General features: G+C 51.9%; 2 protein-coding genes across 31 annotated transcripts in view; both read left to right on the top strand.

Annotated features, from left to right (window-relative positions):
• Positions 1–2,642, top strand: part of RFX2 (regulatory factor X2) — a 93,580-nt gene extending 90,938 nt beyond the window's left edge. For all 12 annotated transcript variants that reach the window (XM_081076094.1, XM_081076089.1, XM_081076087.1 and 9 more), the window contains 2 exons: positions 310–352; positions 880–2,642. In XM_081076094.1, coding sequence (XP_080932220.1) covers positions 310–352; positions 880–992 — 156 coding nt within the window. In that variant the 3' untranslated portion in view covers positions 993–2,642. The remainder of the gene's footprint in view (positions 1–309; positions 353–879) is intronic.
• Positions 2,643–11,137: 8,495 nt separating this feature from the next.
• RANBP3 (RAN binding protein 3) overlaps positions 11,138–18,409 on the top strand; it is a gene marked incomplete at its 3' end in the record, with an annotated part of 52,411 nt that continues 45,139 nt past the window's right edge. For 5 of the 19 annotated variants that reach the window (XM_081076131.1, XM_081076121.1, XM_081076118.1 and 2 more), the window contains exons 1-2: positions 11,336–11,383; positions 12,259–12,449. In XM_081076131.1, the coding sequence (XP_080932257.1) occupies positions 12,374–12,449 (76 nt within the window). In that variant the 5' untranslated portion in view covers positions 11,336–11,383; positions 12,259–12,373. Of the gene's footprint in view, positions 11,384–12,258; positions 12,450–18,409 lie in introns of those variants that run through there. The other 14 variants (XM_081076119.1, XM_081076132.1, XM_081076137.1 and 11 more) reach the window with 10 other exon arrangements.

Raw genomic sequence — 18,409 nt, forward strand, 5'->3', positions numbered from 1 at the left:
TGAGTTGATGCTTATATAGCTTTTGGTACATAATAAGCCCCTGATAAATGCCAACTATTTCTTGTCATTATTCAGAGGCCACAGCCCGTGTCCCCTTGCTGGTCTGAGCAGTCAGCACCCCCTCAACCCTCCAGCAGCTCACAGACACAGCTCAGAAAGTGTCCGAGGGGACACACAGCGTCCAAGCCACTTCTCATATCAGAACCCCTCACTTACAAAGCAAAAGCCCATTTTAACAGGGTGGACATTGCTAACGTTCACCAGGACCCACTCCACAAAGGCCCCTGACTCTGGGCTTCTCTCTTTCAGTTCAACGATCTCGCCTCCCTGTCACTGACGCTGCTGGACAAAGGTGGGTGTGGCCGGGGCTTTCCCATGAGCCTCCCAGGGGCTGTTTTTCCTGCCTTTGGCATAGTGGAAAGTGGGTCACCTCCTGGGCAGGTTGAGAGCTTCAGGAGCTGGCATCAAGATGGCGGGTGACACCTGGGTGGCAGCAGGTGGCCCAGGAGTGCCTCTGCAGGACTGGCCCCTCCTGCTCACATGTGGCACCTCCTGATCCTGGGCTCCGGAGCAGCAGGGCCACAGCCAGCAATGGGGTGGGAGGGGGGATTTGCAGGGGTGTGGGGCAGGCAGGGCAGAGGGCCTCCGCCCCCAGCCCGTTCCCTGCCCCACAGGTTGGGAGGATGAAGCACCAAGGGGGAACCTGCCAGGCATGGGACCCAGGCAATGGGCGCTGGTCAGCGAGAACCAGGGAGAACCAGGTTAACCCAGACCGGAGCCCAGGCCTGTTCGTGCTTGGGCACCTCTCTGAGGACGTGTTTCTCTTTCCCTCCGTCCTGTGGACCCCCAACCCCCTTATCCCCACCGCTGACCCCGCAGATGACATCAGTGAAGACCGGGGCAGTGAGGCCAATGTGGACGCCCGCAGCCTGGGCGAGCCCCTGGTGAAGCGCGAGCGCAGCGACCCGAGCCACCCCCTGCAGGGCCTGTAGGGGGCGCCCTTCTCAGGCCGCGCCCCGCCCCCCGAGGCTCCACCGCACTCGTGCCTCCGGGAAGTGACCTTGCCGCTGACTCCCGCTGTCGGAGGCCAGCACGCCCTCCAAGGTCACGCTGTTCCTCCGGAAGAAAAACTTGTTCACGGCGCCACAGGCCCCGCCCGGTTCCGAGTGCCCGGGTTGTCTTTTCGTCCTGACTGTCCTCGTCCTCCTTCTGCTGCACTGGGACCTTCCATGGAGTCCTCACGTCCCGCCGAGAGCTGGAAGTGCCGTGCGGGTGGGTCGGCACTTGGGCACTAGGCTTCTCCTCCATTCAGCTTGGTCCGGTTTTCACCGTGATGTTTAAACTTCAGGCGAAGGTGGAAAAGGAAGGGTGTGGGCAGCTGCTGGGCAGTCCCGAGCTGGCCTCGTGCACGGAGCTTCCGCCCTGCTGCCCCTGTGCTGGGAAGGGACACTCTGTGCGCCCGTGGCCCCTGGGAGACAGCTGAGGCAGGGAGGCCGCCCCACGGGGGGCCCAGCTCCAGATGCCAAAGGTCCCCAGAGTGTGGGCAGGCAGCCCACGGCCCAACCTGGCTCATGAAACAGGTCACAGAAACAGGCCCACTCGTGTCTTTTAAGAGCCAACACGAGACGTGTCATCAGCAACGGGGAGGACTGTGGTCCTACCCAGGGTCACAGGCAACATGAAGCCAAACAGCTGGGTCTGGAACGTGTCTGCTCGGAGGGGGCCGGGAGGGCGGTCAGCGTTTCAGCAGCGCCTTCAGAGGGCAGCCCCCCACCAAGCTGCACAAACAGCCGTTCCTGCAGCCAGCTCCACAGCATCTTCCAGAACACCTGCCTTGTAATTGGTGATCCTGAGGCAGTGTAACCCCGGGCAGGTCCCATCTTGAGCTGCTCAAAGTCGAGGGTCTTCTCTGGGGACAAACATCCCAAGGACTGGCACAACCCTGAACTTCAAACTCCAGATCTGTGGCCATCATAACACGTTGCACTTGGTTACTTTAGCTCCGTGCGCGACTTCTGTCCCCAAAACAACTGCAAAGAAGAAAGACAAACCTCTGGTCTAGGAAGCGCCATCTTATGAAATGCAATAGTTTCTCTTTTTGGAAATATGTTTATACCAATAGTTTCGTGCTCCAATTGTTATTAGAACGTTTCTTATGAATGTGTATATTGCAGTATATTCGGTCCCCAATGTTTTTTCTCGTTCACACAGAAGGTACTGATGGAAAGTCACGTGGCCTTTAAAAACCTTACTTCCCATCAAGCAGGAGTGCTGTGCAGGCCTCGGCCCTCGCCAGGTGTGCAGGGGCGGCTGTGGGGAGGACCAGGAGACGCACTGATTCTAGAAACCAGAAGTCCCTGGTGATCAGTGTCTGTCTGGTCTTAGAGTTCAAGCCTTAGATGAAATCAGACAGAAAAATGTCTTTAAATACCCATCTCCTCCGTGGGGAGGCATTGAAGTTCTTGGATTGTAATGGCCTGCCTTCGCTTCCACATGTGGTAACCAGTACCAGCTGGGTTCTGCCTTACGCTCTGTCTGGTCCTTTGCAGGATTCCATGAGGAGGACTACAAATGACAGTAAAGACACGAGCCTTCCAAGCCTGTTCTCATTTTTCATTGCAATAAACACATGTAATGTACCCATTTGGGGGTCACAGTCCACACTCCAGCCTCCACACGCCCCCCACAGTGGCTCTGCAGGATGTGGTTCCCCTTCCCAGCCTGGCCCCCAGCACTGTCCTCCCAACTCTCTGCGGAGAATCCCAGAAGGAGCAGGTTCTTCAAGCTCCGACGCTGTTGCAACCCACCAGTTCTTGGGTTTATTCTATCGGGCTGTGGGGCCAAACTCCAGAGTCCCCTAAAAAGCAGGGCTCGAGTTTGTTCCAAAATCGCCAATCCCTGACCCCATCTGCAGAGAGCCTGCCTCGTGGGATTGTAGGAGCCAGGAATCCATATTGCTGTGACCACCCCCTTCTAGGGGACTGTGACACAGACTCAGAGGACTTTGAAGAAACCTTGCCGAGGAGAGCAATGCAGTTCCCGGTCAGCCCCTCCTAAAAGCTGCTTCTTGCTGCCACGCCGTTGCCCCACGTGCCCCCAGGGATGCTCAGCCTCAGCCCCAGTATAGGCCCCTCTGTCCCAGGAAGAGGCCCTGGGACCCTCAGGTGACACTAAAATCACCTCACTTCCTTGGGCTGGACAATCCAGGGCCTGTGTTGGGCTTGATGCTCTGCTGTCAGCATCTTGAAATTTTCATTTTCCACTGGGCCTCACAAATTCTGTGGCCGCCCCTGGGGCACTCCCTTCCCTTCCGGGCCTGACTCTGCACTGCCTCCCTGCCAGGCTCTCGGAACTCAGACTCTCCCACCTCTGGTGGTTCACATGTCGGTCCCCTGCAGCCCGAGCAGCACCAGCGCTCGCTCTGAACAGCAGCCCCCCGCAGCCCTCCCCCTTAGAGAGCCAGGCCTGTGTCAGGGAGGCAGGATCCTGGAGGACAGAGCCAGGCCCTGCCCACGGGGCCTGAGCGGCTGGCGAGGTAGTGAGCAGGGCAATATCTACGTGATTACTGTCCCAGGAGCCAGAGAGGAGATGAGGAGGGGAGCCAGCTGAAGGCCCACGGGCTGTCAAGTCCCTCAGTGGGGCCACTGGGTAACCCCCAGGGCACAGGCGCCACACAACGGGGCGAAGTCCCACCAAGAGCCTCTGGGAGTTTCTGCCTAATCACAGGAGCTCCACGATAGACATTTTGGTCCCATCTCCTCTTTTTTGATGATCTTCCAAGATAGGTGTCACTCCCATTGTACACAAGGAAAAATTGAAGCTGCTGGCTGGAATGCAGACATGATGGCTGGAGCACCAACAGCCATCCTCGACTTCGAGGTGGATGTCATATAATAAGGATCGTGAAGCAATGAGACAGAAGCCTGGGTCCCTGCTGATATTACAGTCCTATCGGCCCCTTGTCAGAGTTCAATAAGGCACAGTTGGGGAGGGGGGCGATATGCAAGGGGACCTATAGATGTTCCTGCCTCCACAGACTCTGGAAGCAAAATACGAGGTGTACACACACACACACACACACCAGCTGCAGACGTAACTCTTGTCTGCCTTGCTCAAGTCCATGTTTCCCAAACCTATCACAGTGTACACTCGGCAAAAATCTAGTGAATGAGTGAGTGAATGAATGAGGAAGGCTTCTGGGAAATGGTCCGGGAAGGAAGAGAGAAAATGTGAAGGAATGAGGAGGAGCAGGCAAAGAAAATCAAACTCATTCAGGAGGCCACCACCAGAATTTTTTGATACCATCAAGCTGGACTTTAGAAAGACTGATTCTGGAAAGGTGGGTGAAGGCACCGGAAACAAGGGGGTCAATTAGGTACTCGTTAAGATCAGGTGAGTGGGGACAGTGGGAGTGGAACTGAAGTGGTAGTGAGGTGGAGAAGGGGGGTGAGAAGCCTGCTAAAGCCATGTGCCCAAAGGCAGGCCAAGAGGGTTATGAAACCATGTTGGTGGCTTATAACCAGTTTAGTTTTCTTTTTAATGGACCAAGATAGAAATAGAAAATACCAGGAGTGTTGATGTAATAAAAATAAACATGACTTTGTATACTCTTAATTTCAGGATATATGTATGTATGGTACATACGTATATGGTATTGGGCTGTAATGTGAAATGTAGTGAATATGCATACGTGGTCTGACAATTAAGTTCACAAACTCATTGCAAAGATGTTGCTTACCTTTCTTTTATTATCAGAGGGATTATTCATTATGAATTTGTACCAACTAGACAAACAGTTAACCAAGTTTACTATTTGGAAGTGCTGAAAAGGCTGCGTGAAAAAGTTAGACGACCTGAACTTTTGCCAACAATTCATGGCTCTTGCATCACGACAATGGACCAGCTCACTGTCTGTGAGGGAGTTTTTAGCCAGTAAACAACTGTTTTGGAACACCCTCCCTACTCACCTGATCTGGCCCCCAATGACTTCTTTCTTTATCTGAAGATAAAGGAAATATTGAAAGGAAGACACTTGATGACATTCAGGACATCAAGGGTAATAGGACATCAAGGGTAATACGACGACAGCTCTGATGGCCATTCCAGAAAAAAGAGTTCCAAAATTGCTTTGAAGGGTGGACTAGGCACTGGCGTCAGTGCACAGCTTCCCAAGGGGAGGACTTCGAAGGTGACCATAGTGATATTCAGCAATGAGGTATGTAGCACTTTTTCAGGATGAGTTCGCGAACTTAATTGTCAGACCCTATATGTATCAAACAGCACAATACCAGAGAGTAGTTCTCACCCTATTTTGAGGTCATGGGTCCCTTCTAGAATCCTCTGTGAGGACCGTCCGTGGGGTTCTGCTATCCAGCACCCATTCCACCTTCTTTTGAAATAACCTTTCTCCCGTGGTGTTAAACACCATCTTTATGTGGGTGGTCTCACGTACTAAAGGAGACTGTTCCAGGTGGAGGAGACAGGTGAGCAAGGGGGCAGGAAGTAGGATGGGGCTGGAGGAACAACTGGGGGCAAGACAAGGAGGGCTTCCTGGGTCCTGGAGAGGACTTGGGGTTTCATTCCGGGATCGGTGGCCCATGAGTGAGAGGCCCATGACCTCAAAATGGATTGAGAACTTACTTTCCTCATCCCTCAGATGTCCACTGGTGTCTCAAATGGCATCAGAACAACAGCTGGGCACCTGGAGGCACTTGCGGAGGCCTGAACACACAGAGGCAGGAAAAGCAGGAGGGGGCGGGGATTGATACCCGCCCTGCCTTGCTGGGTCCATCTTACACTCTCCTTGGATTCTGGGAGGCGATCTGAGGGACTGAAAGCAATTGAAGTCTGGGCTTTCTCAGGGGAGGGGCCCCGCTGATACTGCTAATGGATTCTGCTGCCGAGACCCTCTAGAACTGCCCAGTTTCTCCTCTTTTCTCTTTGATCTTTTCAGCACCCCCTTAACGTTCCAGCAAATTCCCCCTTTGCTTACATTTTCCAGAGGTGGTTTTTGGAGTTTGCAACCAGTTTCCAAACCTTCATGGTCACCTTCAGGATCCATGAGTTTTGCAGGCAGGTTCAGAAGGGATCCTCAAACCCCCTGAAGCCCTCCTGGGACCCACACCCTGTTTTAGAGGCGGCGCAACCGTGCCGCTGGGAGCGTGATCGTCAGCGGGGCAGGCGCGGTGCAACCGACGCACGCTGCACCTGTGTTGGGGCAGCCAGCACCTACTGAACTGGGTCCCAGAGGATGCCAGACTTCAACTGATGCAGAGCCTTTTGAGTCCCCGTTAAGTGTAGTTACTGAGAAAGAATGAACTGCTGCTTCTGGAGCCGGTTTGAACTCATCCAATCCTCTGCCGCCCCCCAGTGGTCGCTGTGTGATACAGCCTCTTCCTCTGGGCCCGCGGACACCGAGGGCTCCGATTTTGTCTAGAATTGAGGTGGTTTTGTTGACTAAATTGCAACAATGCCTGGAAAGACCACCAGAAACAGAGTGAAAAAGCTAGCTTCCTCTTCCTTCCCTCTGCCTCTCCTCTTTCTCAAATATTTCCTGTTTGTTTATTTGCCTCGTTGCTGGCTAATAATTACAAAAGGAAAAGTAGTACCCTGGCAGACACCATCTAAAATCAAATGAGTTCAGCTATCATCAGTAATGGCACAAAGCGACATCACGTGCCTCCTGCTAGGGTGCACAGAGAAAAACACACCAATCGCACCTTATTCCTGCCCAACACGCATTATGTGAATTTAATCAGGAGGAAACATCAAACAAACCCCAAATCGAGGGCATTCTACAAAATAATGAGGGCAGTACTCATTACCGGTATCATGGTCAAGAAAAAATAAGACTGAGAAATTGAGCTAGACTAAAGGAGACTGAGAAACAACATCTAAATGCAACGGGATCCCGGCCTGGTTCCTGGAGTAGGAAAAAAACATTAGTGATGAATGGATGAAATTTGAATAAGGGTTGTTTTGTATATTAGTGAACGGTATTGCATCAGTGTGGATTTCCTGGTTTTGATCATTGCACTGTTTACGTAAGCTGTCCATATTGGGAGAAGCTGGGTGAAGGCTATATGAAATGCTTGGTACTATTTTTGCAACTTTTTGGTATGTCTGAAATTATTTTAAACTGAAAGTTGAAAATTTTTTTAATTACAAAAAATAGAGTATTTCCTCCCAATTCCATACCATATTTAACTGCTGCAAAATATGGGAGGGAAGCTGGTGAAACCAGGGAGTCAGGGGTCCGCCTCTGTGTCAGCACTGACCACTTTGGACATCCGGCTGTCAGGAAGTTGGTCCTGTCGGGACTGAGGGAGGGCAGGGCAGGGGAAAGTGCTGAGCCGAGGAAGCAACCAGGATGGTTTCCCTCCATCCCCTCCTGACTCTGAGCTTCCTGAGGGAGGGAACTGTATCTGATTTCATCTCTGGGTCCTCCACCTCTGTGTGGCACAGAGCAGATAATTCACATGCTGGCTCCCTGCCCACGAGGGGAAGATGAGAACTGAATTACAGCTCTAAGCGCCCTTTTTCCTGGAGCCTGACTGCAGAAGTCATTTTCCACCTTGGCTGTGGAAAAGAAAGTTCACAGTTCTCAAAGCCCAACTCGGGCTCAGGGGGACCTCAGACTTGTCTCATGGTAAACCAACAAGGAAGTAGCAGGCAGCAGAGAGGCCGATCAGCAATTTAAGGTAAACCATTTAGATCCCCCCGCTTCCCACTTGCGATCCTTGTACTAGGACAAACTCCAGACTCCTCGCTGTGGCCTACAAGACCCTGCCCACCCCTTCCTGACCTCATCTCCTCACTCTGCCTTGGCTACACTGAGTTCCTCCAGCTCACCAACCTGGTTCCTGCCCCAGGACCTTTGCACTCACTGTTCTGTCTGTAAAGTTCCTCCTGCAGATCTTCTACTAAAATGTCACCACCCAAGAGAACTTCCCTGACCAGCCAATCGAAAGTGTCCCCTTTCTGTCACTGGCACACTAATGCTGTTTTCTTTGTAGCACTAGTCACTATGTCAAATTATTTTGCTTACCTGTCTATTGTCAGTCTCCCCACAGCAGAATGCAAAGCTCTGGGAAGGCTGTCTTGTTCATCCTGGGCCCCAACCTGTAAAGCAGTTCCTGATGCAAAGCAGGTCTGCTGGATATATTTCTGCGTTAACAAATACCGCCCCCCCTCAAACTTAGTGGCTTATAACAGCAAACAGCAGCCATCATTTATCTTTCATGGTCTCTGTGGGTGAGGAAAGGCAGTTCTCTCGGAATTTGTGGTCTCAGCTTCCTTACAGCATGGCAGCCTCAGGACAGTTGGACTGCTTACACGACAGCTGAAGGCTTTAAGAGCATGTGTTCCAGCAAAGCAGGTGGAAGTTACATCCTCTGTCCCTGTTATGACCTCACCTTGTAGGTTAGTGTCATTTCTCCAGTACTGTTATTGATGGGCCTGTAACGAGCACAGTCTCAAAGGGAAGGGAACAGAGACCTCACCTCCTGCTGGGAAGTGGGTCCAAGAATTTGGGGCCATATTTTAAAACCACCACAGCAGGTGATCAATAAATATTTGCTTAATAAATAAATATTGACTAATTTGTTACAGACCAGATTTAAAAAGCAAAGGAGGCCTAAAGGGCTCCATGTTGGCAGCTGCTGGCACTGTGACGAGAATTGTGAAACCAGTGGAAATTCAGTTGGCCTGCTAGCATCCCTTAATGTGCCTTGAAAAACCACCACTGGGTTATATTTAGCAAGTGATGACATGTTGCTGGGAGTTCCCCAAAGTGTGGGATGACTGTGGTGTATGAAATGACTTTAGGAGACATGTAGACATGGCATTAAATGACACCAAATCACATGGATTATAGTTATCCCGTTTTCAATTCTCTTTCACGCCTTCTCATCGTGTCAAGGAGAAAGTTCAGTTGACTGCTAATATGCCTAAATCCCTCTCTAATACTTCTGCTAATCTCTCTTTACATCAAGGAAAAAGCAGGCTTGGGGCTCAGCACCTGGGCAGATACAGTTATCTACCCAGAATTTAAAAACCTTGTTTTGTTTTCCTGTTTATTTCTACAATGATTTCTTATTCATGGCTTTGTGGTTTCCTATTTTTTGTGTGTGGTTTTCTATTTTAAATGGTGACATACAGTATCTATTTAATGTAAATTTAAACCGATAAAAAGACAGAAAAATATTAAGTTCATTCAAGGTCAGAGGGTTCAGATTCAGCAAAGACTTACCCAAGAGAAGTTACATGTAATGAAATATAATGAATATAATGAAACCAACAAGTTAGAAATGAGAAAACCTAAGTCCACGCACTGCGGGCCACCAGATGGACTTGACGATCCCCGGGGACGTTTCCAGCACTGACCTTCTAGCTATTCCTGGAGAATTTCTAACTCAAGTTCTGCGGCTTGTGCTTCTAGCCTGGTGGGGAAATCTAGGGTAGCAGAATTCGAGTGTCTATTAAGTAAAGTTGAGGGGAATTTTTAATAGTTATTAAATACACCCTCATCCCCAACAATACCAAGAAAATCAGCGCTACACACCAGGGTTCAATTTATTGTTTTATTGTCTTCTAGACTTAAGAGAGAGGAGAATAGCAGTAAGATTTATAATAAACTATACACACAGAGACACACATACATGCTGCACACGCATTCTCCCTCAGAGCAGTTGTTTAACATTTGCCCCCCGCCCCCCAGATTGTACAGATCTCTACAGGACAACAAGGTAGATACATGTGTCCTGGATTAGAGGTTGGGGAACTTCTATAAAGACCCAGATAGTAGAATTTTAAGTTGTGTTGGCCAGACAGAGTCTATTAAAAGGACTTAGCTTTGCTCTTGCTGCTGGAAATCGGCCACACACAATATGTACATCAAGTAAGGCTGTTTTCAAATAAAACTTTATAGACACCGCAATTTAAATTTCATACAATTTTCACATGTTATAAGATATCACTCTTCTTTTTTCCCCAACAATTAAAAATACCATTCCTTGTGCACAAGCCAGATGTGGCCCACAAGCTACAGGACTAAGGTTTAGACCTCGGGAGGAGGCGTGGAACTGGGCCTCAAGCCTGAATGGGACAAGGGACACAGTTCCGAGCAGAGGGACCGTGAAGGCAAAGGTCCTGAGGCTGCAAGGAGTCTGGGGGCTCCAAGGATGGAAAGACCCGCGTGGCTGAGCCGCAGGAGCTCGGGGAGGCGCGGGGCAACGCACAGCGAGGGGCAGCGCGGCCTCGGTCAGAGGTCCAGGAGGGACCCTTCGCGGAAAGCCCTTCGGAAGCATGTGCCCTTCATCTAACGGACACGTGTGACAGGTTCCCCTGAGCGCTGCCGTGTGCGGAGCAGAGACGGGAAGCACGACGGGAAGGGGAGAGGGAGAGAGGGCGCCGTCCAGTCTTCCCGGAGCAAGACGAGGACGGCCTGGCCCGGCGCGGGGACAGTCCAGCTGGACCGCGGGGGGACCTGGGAGTCACGGCAGGCCGAGTCACGGAGGCCAGGGCGCCCAGCGTTGCCACCTCCGCGGCGGGATCCACCAGCCCGGTTCACAGGACCACCCGAGGCTGCTCGGCGGCAGGCGGTGCTCCCCTCGGAGCGTCTGCAGGGCCTGGAGCCCCCATCCGGAGGCTCAGGGAGCTGGCGTCCCGTGCGCTGGGCCCCCTCCCGGTGCCCCCTCCCCCACGGACACCCCCACGGACACCCCCCCTTGGGCAGTGATGTTTAACCTCTGACCTCGGCTTCCCCCCAGCCACCCCCAGCGCCCCCATGTGCCCAATGTGCTGGCCCCTGAGAGGGGGACGCGTAAGCCTGGGGCGACAGGGAGCCCCCAAACGGTCCAGCAGGCCTGCCCCTCTGGCCTCCGGCCTGCGCGTGTGGAACGTACCCCCAGCGCAGACCCCAGACCCGGGGATTTACCTAGAAAAAGGCCTCGATCGCAGCGCCCTAGGTGGCTCACTCTCCCACCACGGGGATCTCCCGGTAAACAAGCAAAAAGCAGGGGCGTCAAGACCCGGTGCCCGCCGGGCACGCTCACAGAACGCTCGCTCCGCCTCGCGCGCGACGCGCGGGAGGGCCACTGCGCATGCGTCCTGCCCCGCCCCTACCCCCTCGATCGGCGGGAAAAGGAGGCGGGGACGGTTAGGGCGCAGGCGCGTGCCCAAAGCTTGGCCAGGCCTGACGGCGATCCGGAGCTCGACTCGGCACCCGACTCAGCACGCAGGCGCGAGCTGCCCGCCTCGCTCGGAGTCGGCTAGGGAAGTGCGCACGCGCGGGAGTTTCTGGCAGAAAGCAGGCGAGCCCGGGCCGGCGCGGGGCCTTGTGGGAGGGCTTAAGGAAGTAAAATGGCGGACCTGGCGAACGAAGGTAGGGGAGGCGCCGTCGGGGGCCAGCTGGCGGTCAGGGAACGGGCGGAGGGAGGTCCAGGGGCCACGGGTCCGACGGGTGAGCACCCCCGAGTGCCGGGGACCCATCTGCTCTGGGATAGTGGCGCAGCGGGCCTCGCAGCCCCCCCCATTGCGTCCCTTCAGGCCGGGCTCACCAGCCCGGCCCATCACTCCCGGCAGCCCCGACCCTGCCACAGTCCGTCCAGAGAGCCGGGGAGGCCGCCGGGGCCGCGGCTCTGAGGCCCTTGCGCCTTGCGGACCAGGCCGTAGGCTGAATGGGGTGGGAGGCGCGGCGCCAGCGCCTCGGCCTCGGATGTAAATAGACTCTGGGCCTGGTGGTGGGCCCTGCACGCCGCGCTCCCTCCCCGCCCCTCGTGCCCGGGGACCGGCGCTTTCCCCCTTTCCTGGCCTGGCTGCCGAGCAGGCCCACCCCTCGTCCTGTGGGTTCCCACCCTCCCCGGGCCTGCCCGACTCCAAACCGGAGGACGCCAGGTCTGTGTCCACCCCCCACCCCGAACTCGGCCCCCAGTTCTCCCGGTTCCGCCGTGCTGACCTGAGAGTCGCGCCTCGCCTCCCTGCGCTGTAGGCCCGGCCGCAGGACGTGGGCCGCTGAACGCCCTGGTTTCTCTTTGGCCCTTTTTGCTGCGCTTCCAGAGAGAGACAGACACAGAGACTGTGTGATTCCCCCCTCTGCGGAGCGCTGACATCCCATCTGAGCGTTTTGGACAAGCTTACAGTGGGAATCCCCCGGGGAAAGCACTGCCTAAGCCGATGTCTGCTTAAATCCACAGTGGTGTTGGTATCGCCGTAGCTTCGGGACTTCCGAGGCCTATTTTTAGTTCCCTCCGTTTCTAGGCGCACGGCGACCGACCGGCGCGCTATTTCCCCGCCTGGTCCTGATTCCCTCCCCAGACCGTGCCCCCAGCTCTCCGTGGGTATCCTGAGGTTCCAGACCGAGCTGCACGAATGCATGAATGAGAGGGATAAATGCTCACCCCGGTGGAGCATTTGGGATGGTACCAGATATTGTTCCAGTCTTGATCACGGTATGTTACCTTGGTCAATGCGCATCCTCAGAAACTCCATGCAGTGGGCAGTGGGTGTAGTCCCGTGCACTTGGTGAGGAAACTGAGTGACTAAGTCACTTGTCCAAGGCAGGCCACACAGTGAGGCGCAGGGATGTGAATCAATGAGGTCTGGCTTCAGAACCTCCATAGAATATGTTATTTTATGCGCATATCCTTTGTAAGATAAAGGAGCCCATAGAGGATTGAGCATTCCATTCATAAGATCCATTTAAAGGCGGAAGAGGGACTGGACGAGTGGGAATCAGTGTGATACAACTGTGTATATTTACATCTTCGGCCCATTCAGTTTTCTTGATCTCAAGACTCACATATGCAGCATCATATTCAGCATCTCCACTTGCATGTCTAATAGGCATATCAAACAAAATCCCTGTCTTTCCTCCACAACCTGTCCAGTCCACAGTCTTTCCCCCAGTGCAGTAAATGGCAAGTCCGTTCTTTGAATCAGGCCAACACCTTGAAGTCACCCTTGACTCCTCTCTCTCACACACCACAGCAAATCTTGTCAGTTCTTCCTTCAAAACATTTCCGGAGGGTGACCACTTACCACCAACACTGCTGCCCCTTGGGCTTCCCTTCCACCCTTACCCATCTATCAATTGCTCAACCCCAAAACCAAAGTGGCCCCCCCATGCCTCCCTGTCCTCTTTTCCCACCACTCTCTCGCTGACTGGCTTTCTCACTGTCCCTTGAGTGGTCTCTATACTCCCTCCTTTATGCCTTTGGACCTGCTGGTTCCTCTGCCTGAATCAGTTTTACCTCATGTATCCCCATGGCCCACTCCTTCACTTTGTAATATTTAATAATATTACTTTTATTATTGAGACTTTTTCTGGCCACCTATTTTAAATTGTATCCACATTCCCTATTCCCTTTATCCTGCTTTATTTTACTCCACAGCACTTATCACCATCTGGCATGCTAAGTTTACTTGTTTGTTCAACTACTACCCTTCTGTTAGAATACAAGCTCCACGAGGGCAAAACCTTCTGTCTGTCATGATCACTGATGGACCCCTTACACCTAAACAGTTCCTGGCACAGAATAAGTATCCAAGAAATGTTTGTCGAATGAATGGATGGATGGATGAATGAATGAATGAATGAATGAATGAATGAATGAATGAATTCATCAGTGAGGACCTTTATTGTGAGGTATACTTTGAGCATAAAGGGAAAATTACGGATTCCTACTTTCCAGGGATACCATTTCTAGCATATACGCTGACACATGAGCTGTCAATTGTAAATTGTAGTAGAACAGTTAGTGTAAAATAGAGAATGGAATGTTTTGAACTTAAAATTTTTACCTAATAAAGGCCACACTCACCTACCATGTTTCCCTGAAAATAAGACCTAACTGGAAAATAAGCCCTAGCATGATTTTTCAGGATGACATCCCCTGAACATAAGCCCTAATGCGTCTTTTGGAGCAAAAAGTAATATAATATCCGGTCTTATTTTCAGGGAAACACGGTAGTACTTTGCCTTTGATACTAGTTCTGGCATAGTTGTCCTCAGGAAATCAACTCTGTTTATGCCTCACATACGCCTGCCATCCTTTAATTGGTCGTTTCTTGACTCCATTTGTGGATTTGGCTTGGATGTTTAATTTCTTATCCACTGTGTAAGCTAAGATTCCTTGCCGTGCATTTTGAAGCTTTAGGGACTACCCCATCAGTGTGCTTTCCCTCTTGTTATTTAAGCTCCCGACGCACTCTTGGCTTCTGTCTTTCCAGAGTGGGATCCTAAGCTGGTCCATCCTCACACCCTCGGCCTCTCTTCTCTGAGCCATTGCCACCTCTGAGTCTGAAGCGATGGCTGGCCACCAGGGCTGGACATTAGGATCTCCTGGGGAGCTTTCTTAAAATCACAAATGCTCAGTCCTCACAGCCACCCGTTCTGATTCTGTGAGGCACTGGGTGGGCCCTGGGCATCTGTACAGTTAGAAAGCAGAACAGGTGACCCTGATATGCAGCCAGGGTTGAGAACCACTGGTTTGAGTGGGAAAGGTTAGGAGTTCTTTCGTACAAAGAAACATTTCCAGTAGTGTAACCAGTACAGCGTTTTGATGGCCCTCATTGCCATGGTGATCTCTTCAGGGATGGTGACGGCACCTCCCACAGCCCTTCCTTGGTAGCCCTGCAGCCTGTGACTTTTAAAGTCCAGTTGAAATGCTTCTCTCCTAGGAGAGAGTGTGTGTGTGTGTTACACTTGCAATTTTTTGGGTATTCTCTTCTGCTTGAAATGTCACTGCTGATACATCCCACACTCATTACTCATCCTATCTCTGGAGTTATTCTGCATTGTAGACCAACATCAGGATTTGAAGGAAGCATTTTGATCCTGGTGAAGTAAAGAAGAATGGGAAGGGGGTGAACAAAATGTATTTGAGCAGAATGTATTTGAGCTGTAGGCATTCTTGGACTCTAGATTCCAGCATTAAAAGGCACCACACACATATGAATCCTTGCTGGCCTATGGACATGCACAGTAGAAATCGGAGATGGTAAAAGCAGGTAAAAACTTTAGCCCTGTTGCCTTCTGGGGCCGATGATTCTCTGTCATGGAGGCTGCCTGGTGCCTCATAGGATGTTTAGCAGCATAGCAGCGTCCCCGACTCCACCCACAAGATGCCAGTAGCACCCGCCGTCTCCTGCACTCCTACCCCAGTGATCATAACAGCCAAAAATGTCCTCAGACACAGTGAAATGTCTGGGGACAGGGAGTGAGGGGGACGGAGTGAGGAGAACCACCGGCACTTGCGACCCACTAGTATGAAGCGATGGTGGGGCACAGGCTTTGCCTTATAAACAGGATTGGTTTTGACTCTGCCTTATAAAAGGCAAGTTCTTAGCCCTTTGGAGCCTCAGTTTCCTCACCAGTAAAATGGGAATAATGATGATCACATCTATCTCAATGGTTGCTGTGAGCATTGGATGGATTAATGAACATAAATTATTTAGCGCCTGTGTCCACACACAGTAATAAACAGTAAACGGTAGTATTTTCACGACAGCGGCCCCATATTGTAGACACATTTAGCTTAAGTGCTCAGCTCAGCAGAAATTGTTAAAAAGTGAGTCTGAATAGTGTGGATGAATCTACCCCCACTGAATGAGATAGCCCTGGGGTGAGCTTATAATGGGAGGTCAGCGCGAGCTGGGCCGGCGGTCCCCCCAAGTTTTCCGTCTTGCCTTTCGTTGCATAATCATCTAGCCATGGGTTCTGAGCCTTGTCACTAGACCTTTGGGACCAGCTCAGTCTGTGTTGTGGGGCCGCTCTGACCCTGACCCACTATATGCCAATAGCACCCTCCCCACCCCCCCAGTTATGACAACCAGAAAACGTCTCCAGACATTGCCCGGTGTCCCCAGTTGAGAACCGCTGATCTAGCTTGACCAAGTGTCAGTCTAGAGATTTTTCAAGGCTGGTTTGACTTTCCTCAGTTTTCATCTTGTTGATGGCAAAGGTGGCTGGTATTGACTTGGCAGAGCTTTGGTAGCTCTCCATGGTACTTTGAAGCAGTCGGGAGGCAGATGGGTTTGTGTCGTTATCCATTCAGGACCTAGTGGCAGTGTGGGCAGCAAGCAGTTCTTTGTTTTGTTTGAACGGGACTTGTTTTTGCCACCTGTGGGCAGTAACCTTCCTGCGGTCCCGCGGAGTCCTGTTCCGTGTGACTGTGCAGTACTGCTGGGTAGCAAACCAGATGCACAGGGCCTCCGAGGACAGCCCCGCGTGGGCACAGTTCACTTGGTTGCCTTGGCACGTGGTGCTATTGCACAGCACTCACTGTGGGTCTTAGCCCTGATTGTGCGCCACACTTATTTAAGGAGGTTGTGGAGGAAACTAGAAACTGATGCCTGGGCCGCACCCTCAGAGATTGTTGCGGGGTCCAGGGGGTCTGTCGTTTTAAAAAGCCCCACAGATGTTTTATGACATGAAGCCAGAGTCGAAAACCACAAGCAGAACTTACCAAGTTGCTTCAGGGGTGAATAGACATGCTTAATTTGGCCCATTTAGGTTTTTCTTTGTTTTTAATTAGGAGCCAACACTTAAGAATTCTGAGGTTTTGGGGGGGGGGTGGGGGGGAATAAACCAGGTTTCTGACTTCTCTTGAAAAAACCAGGGCCAGCCCCGGCCTGCGTCCCTGCACAGTATGATTTGCCAGGACTGGGGAGCAGCCGCGGTTCCTAGTCCCTGCCGAGTTTGGGTTTGGGGCCTGCCTGCCTGACCTGGGTTGGCGTTTGGGTTTCCACCCTGTTGGACCCCTCTAGATGTAGTTCTTCCCACTCAGGGTACGTTTTGCCAAAGAACCCAAGCGGAGAGCTGACAGCCTGCAGTTAATGCAGGAGTCTGTCCTCGAGTACTAGTACTCAGCGCAGCGTGTGGCGGCCGTTGTCCAGGACGGCCCTGGGTCCCCGGGAGTCCCCACCTTTTCCAGGGGACTGCCACTTCAAAACTATTTTCCTAACAATACAAGGCCATCATTTGCCCTTTTCACTCTCATTCTCTTGTGAATGGGCCGTGGAGTTTTTTCCGGAGGTTATAATAGCGACAGATGGATTGGAGAAGCAGATAAGAGAACCTAGCTCTCTTCTCTGAAGCCAGACATTAGACAGGTTTGTCAGAGTGTAAGATAATGCCCCTTTTCTCACTTTTCTTTTCCCCCAAAATAGTTACTTTTCATAGAAATATTATTTAGGTAATCCTTTACTGACATAAATAAGTTAGCTAGTATTGACATTTCTTAGTTTTAATTTCTAATGTGGCAAGTATCAGAAGCTATAGCCCACATTTACAAAATCTCCCAGAGATCCTCAATAATTTACAGGTTTGAGAACTGCTGGAGTGCGACAGCGGAGCCCCAGTGTAAAGGGCCTGAGTGGGGCCTGTAGGGAGACCCACGTGGGTTTCTTCCCTGTCTCTCCAGCTCCAGGGGAATTTTAAACTGGGAGTGAGTGGCAGGCTTCGGTAGATAACTTGTGGCCCAGTAGGAAGTGCCTGGCTTGACTGTCCTCGGTTTGTTTCTTGCCTCAGCCACTTACTTGTTTGACCTCAGTTCCTGCATCTGTGGAACGGGAATGAAGCTGATCAAGTCTGAGAATTGTATGAGAGAAAACAGGTCGGGTCATTGACCCGCCGGCATGTGTGGGCCATGTCAGTTACGACTGCTGTTCCTCTTCTGATGGGGTGCCTGGGCAGAGAAAAAGCTCCTTTGGGGTTGTAGCCACGTTTCTCCACCTCAGCAGTACTGACAGGGGGGCTAGTGGGGGCTGTCCTGGGCATTGTAGCGTGTTTAGCAGTATCCCTGACTTCTACCCAAATGACGCCATGGCACCCACCTACCCCTGTCATGACAAGGAAAAATATCTCCAGATATTGTCAGCTGTCTCCTCAGGGGCAGAATCACCCCCATTTGAGACTCGCCCGCCCTGGCTTAGGGTATTCCATTGACCGCCCCCCCAAGAGATGCTGTGTTCTGTAATTATCTGATCTACTAAATCCTAGTCCTGCACACATTTAAATACGCACACTGAGTGGGGAGGGAGAAAGGCGGTAACTGAGAAGCTGGGGTCACCCTGGTTTGTGCCGTCTGACACATCGGGAACTGACTCTGCTGTATGATGTGAGTTATTGCTCTAACTCGGTCTTCTTCCAGATAATGAATGCAGGGTTCCTCGACCCTGGCACAGTTGGCATTTGGGGTTGATCATTCTCTGTGATTGGAGGACCGTTGCACACATCACAGGATGTTGGTCAGCATCCCTGGGCTCCGTTTCCTCGATGCCATTAGCAACTCCTGCCCTGGTAACAGAAATGTCTCTAGACATTGTCCATTGCCCCCGGGGGGGGGCAGGGGGGCGACAAAAGCACCCCTAGTGAGAACTACTGGGCTATAAGATTAAATAATCTATA

The sequence above is a fragment of the Rhinolophus hipposideros genome (assembly GCF_964194185.1).
Source record: "Rhinolophus hipposideros genome assembly, chromosome: 16".
NCBI lineage: Eukaryota > Metazoa > Chordata > Mammalia > Chiroptera > Rhinolophidae > Rhinolophus > Rhinolophus hipposideros.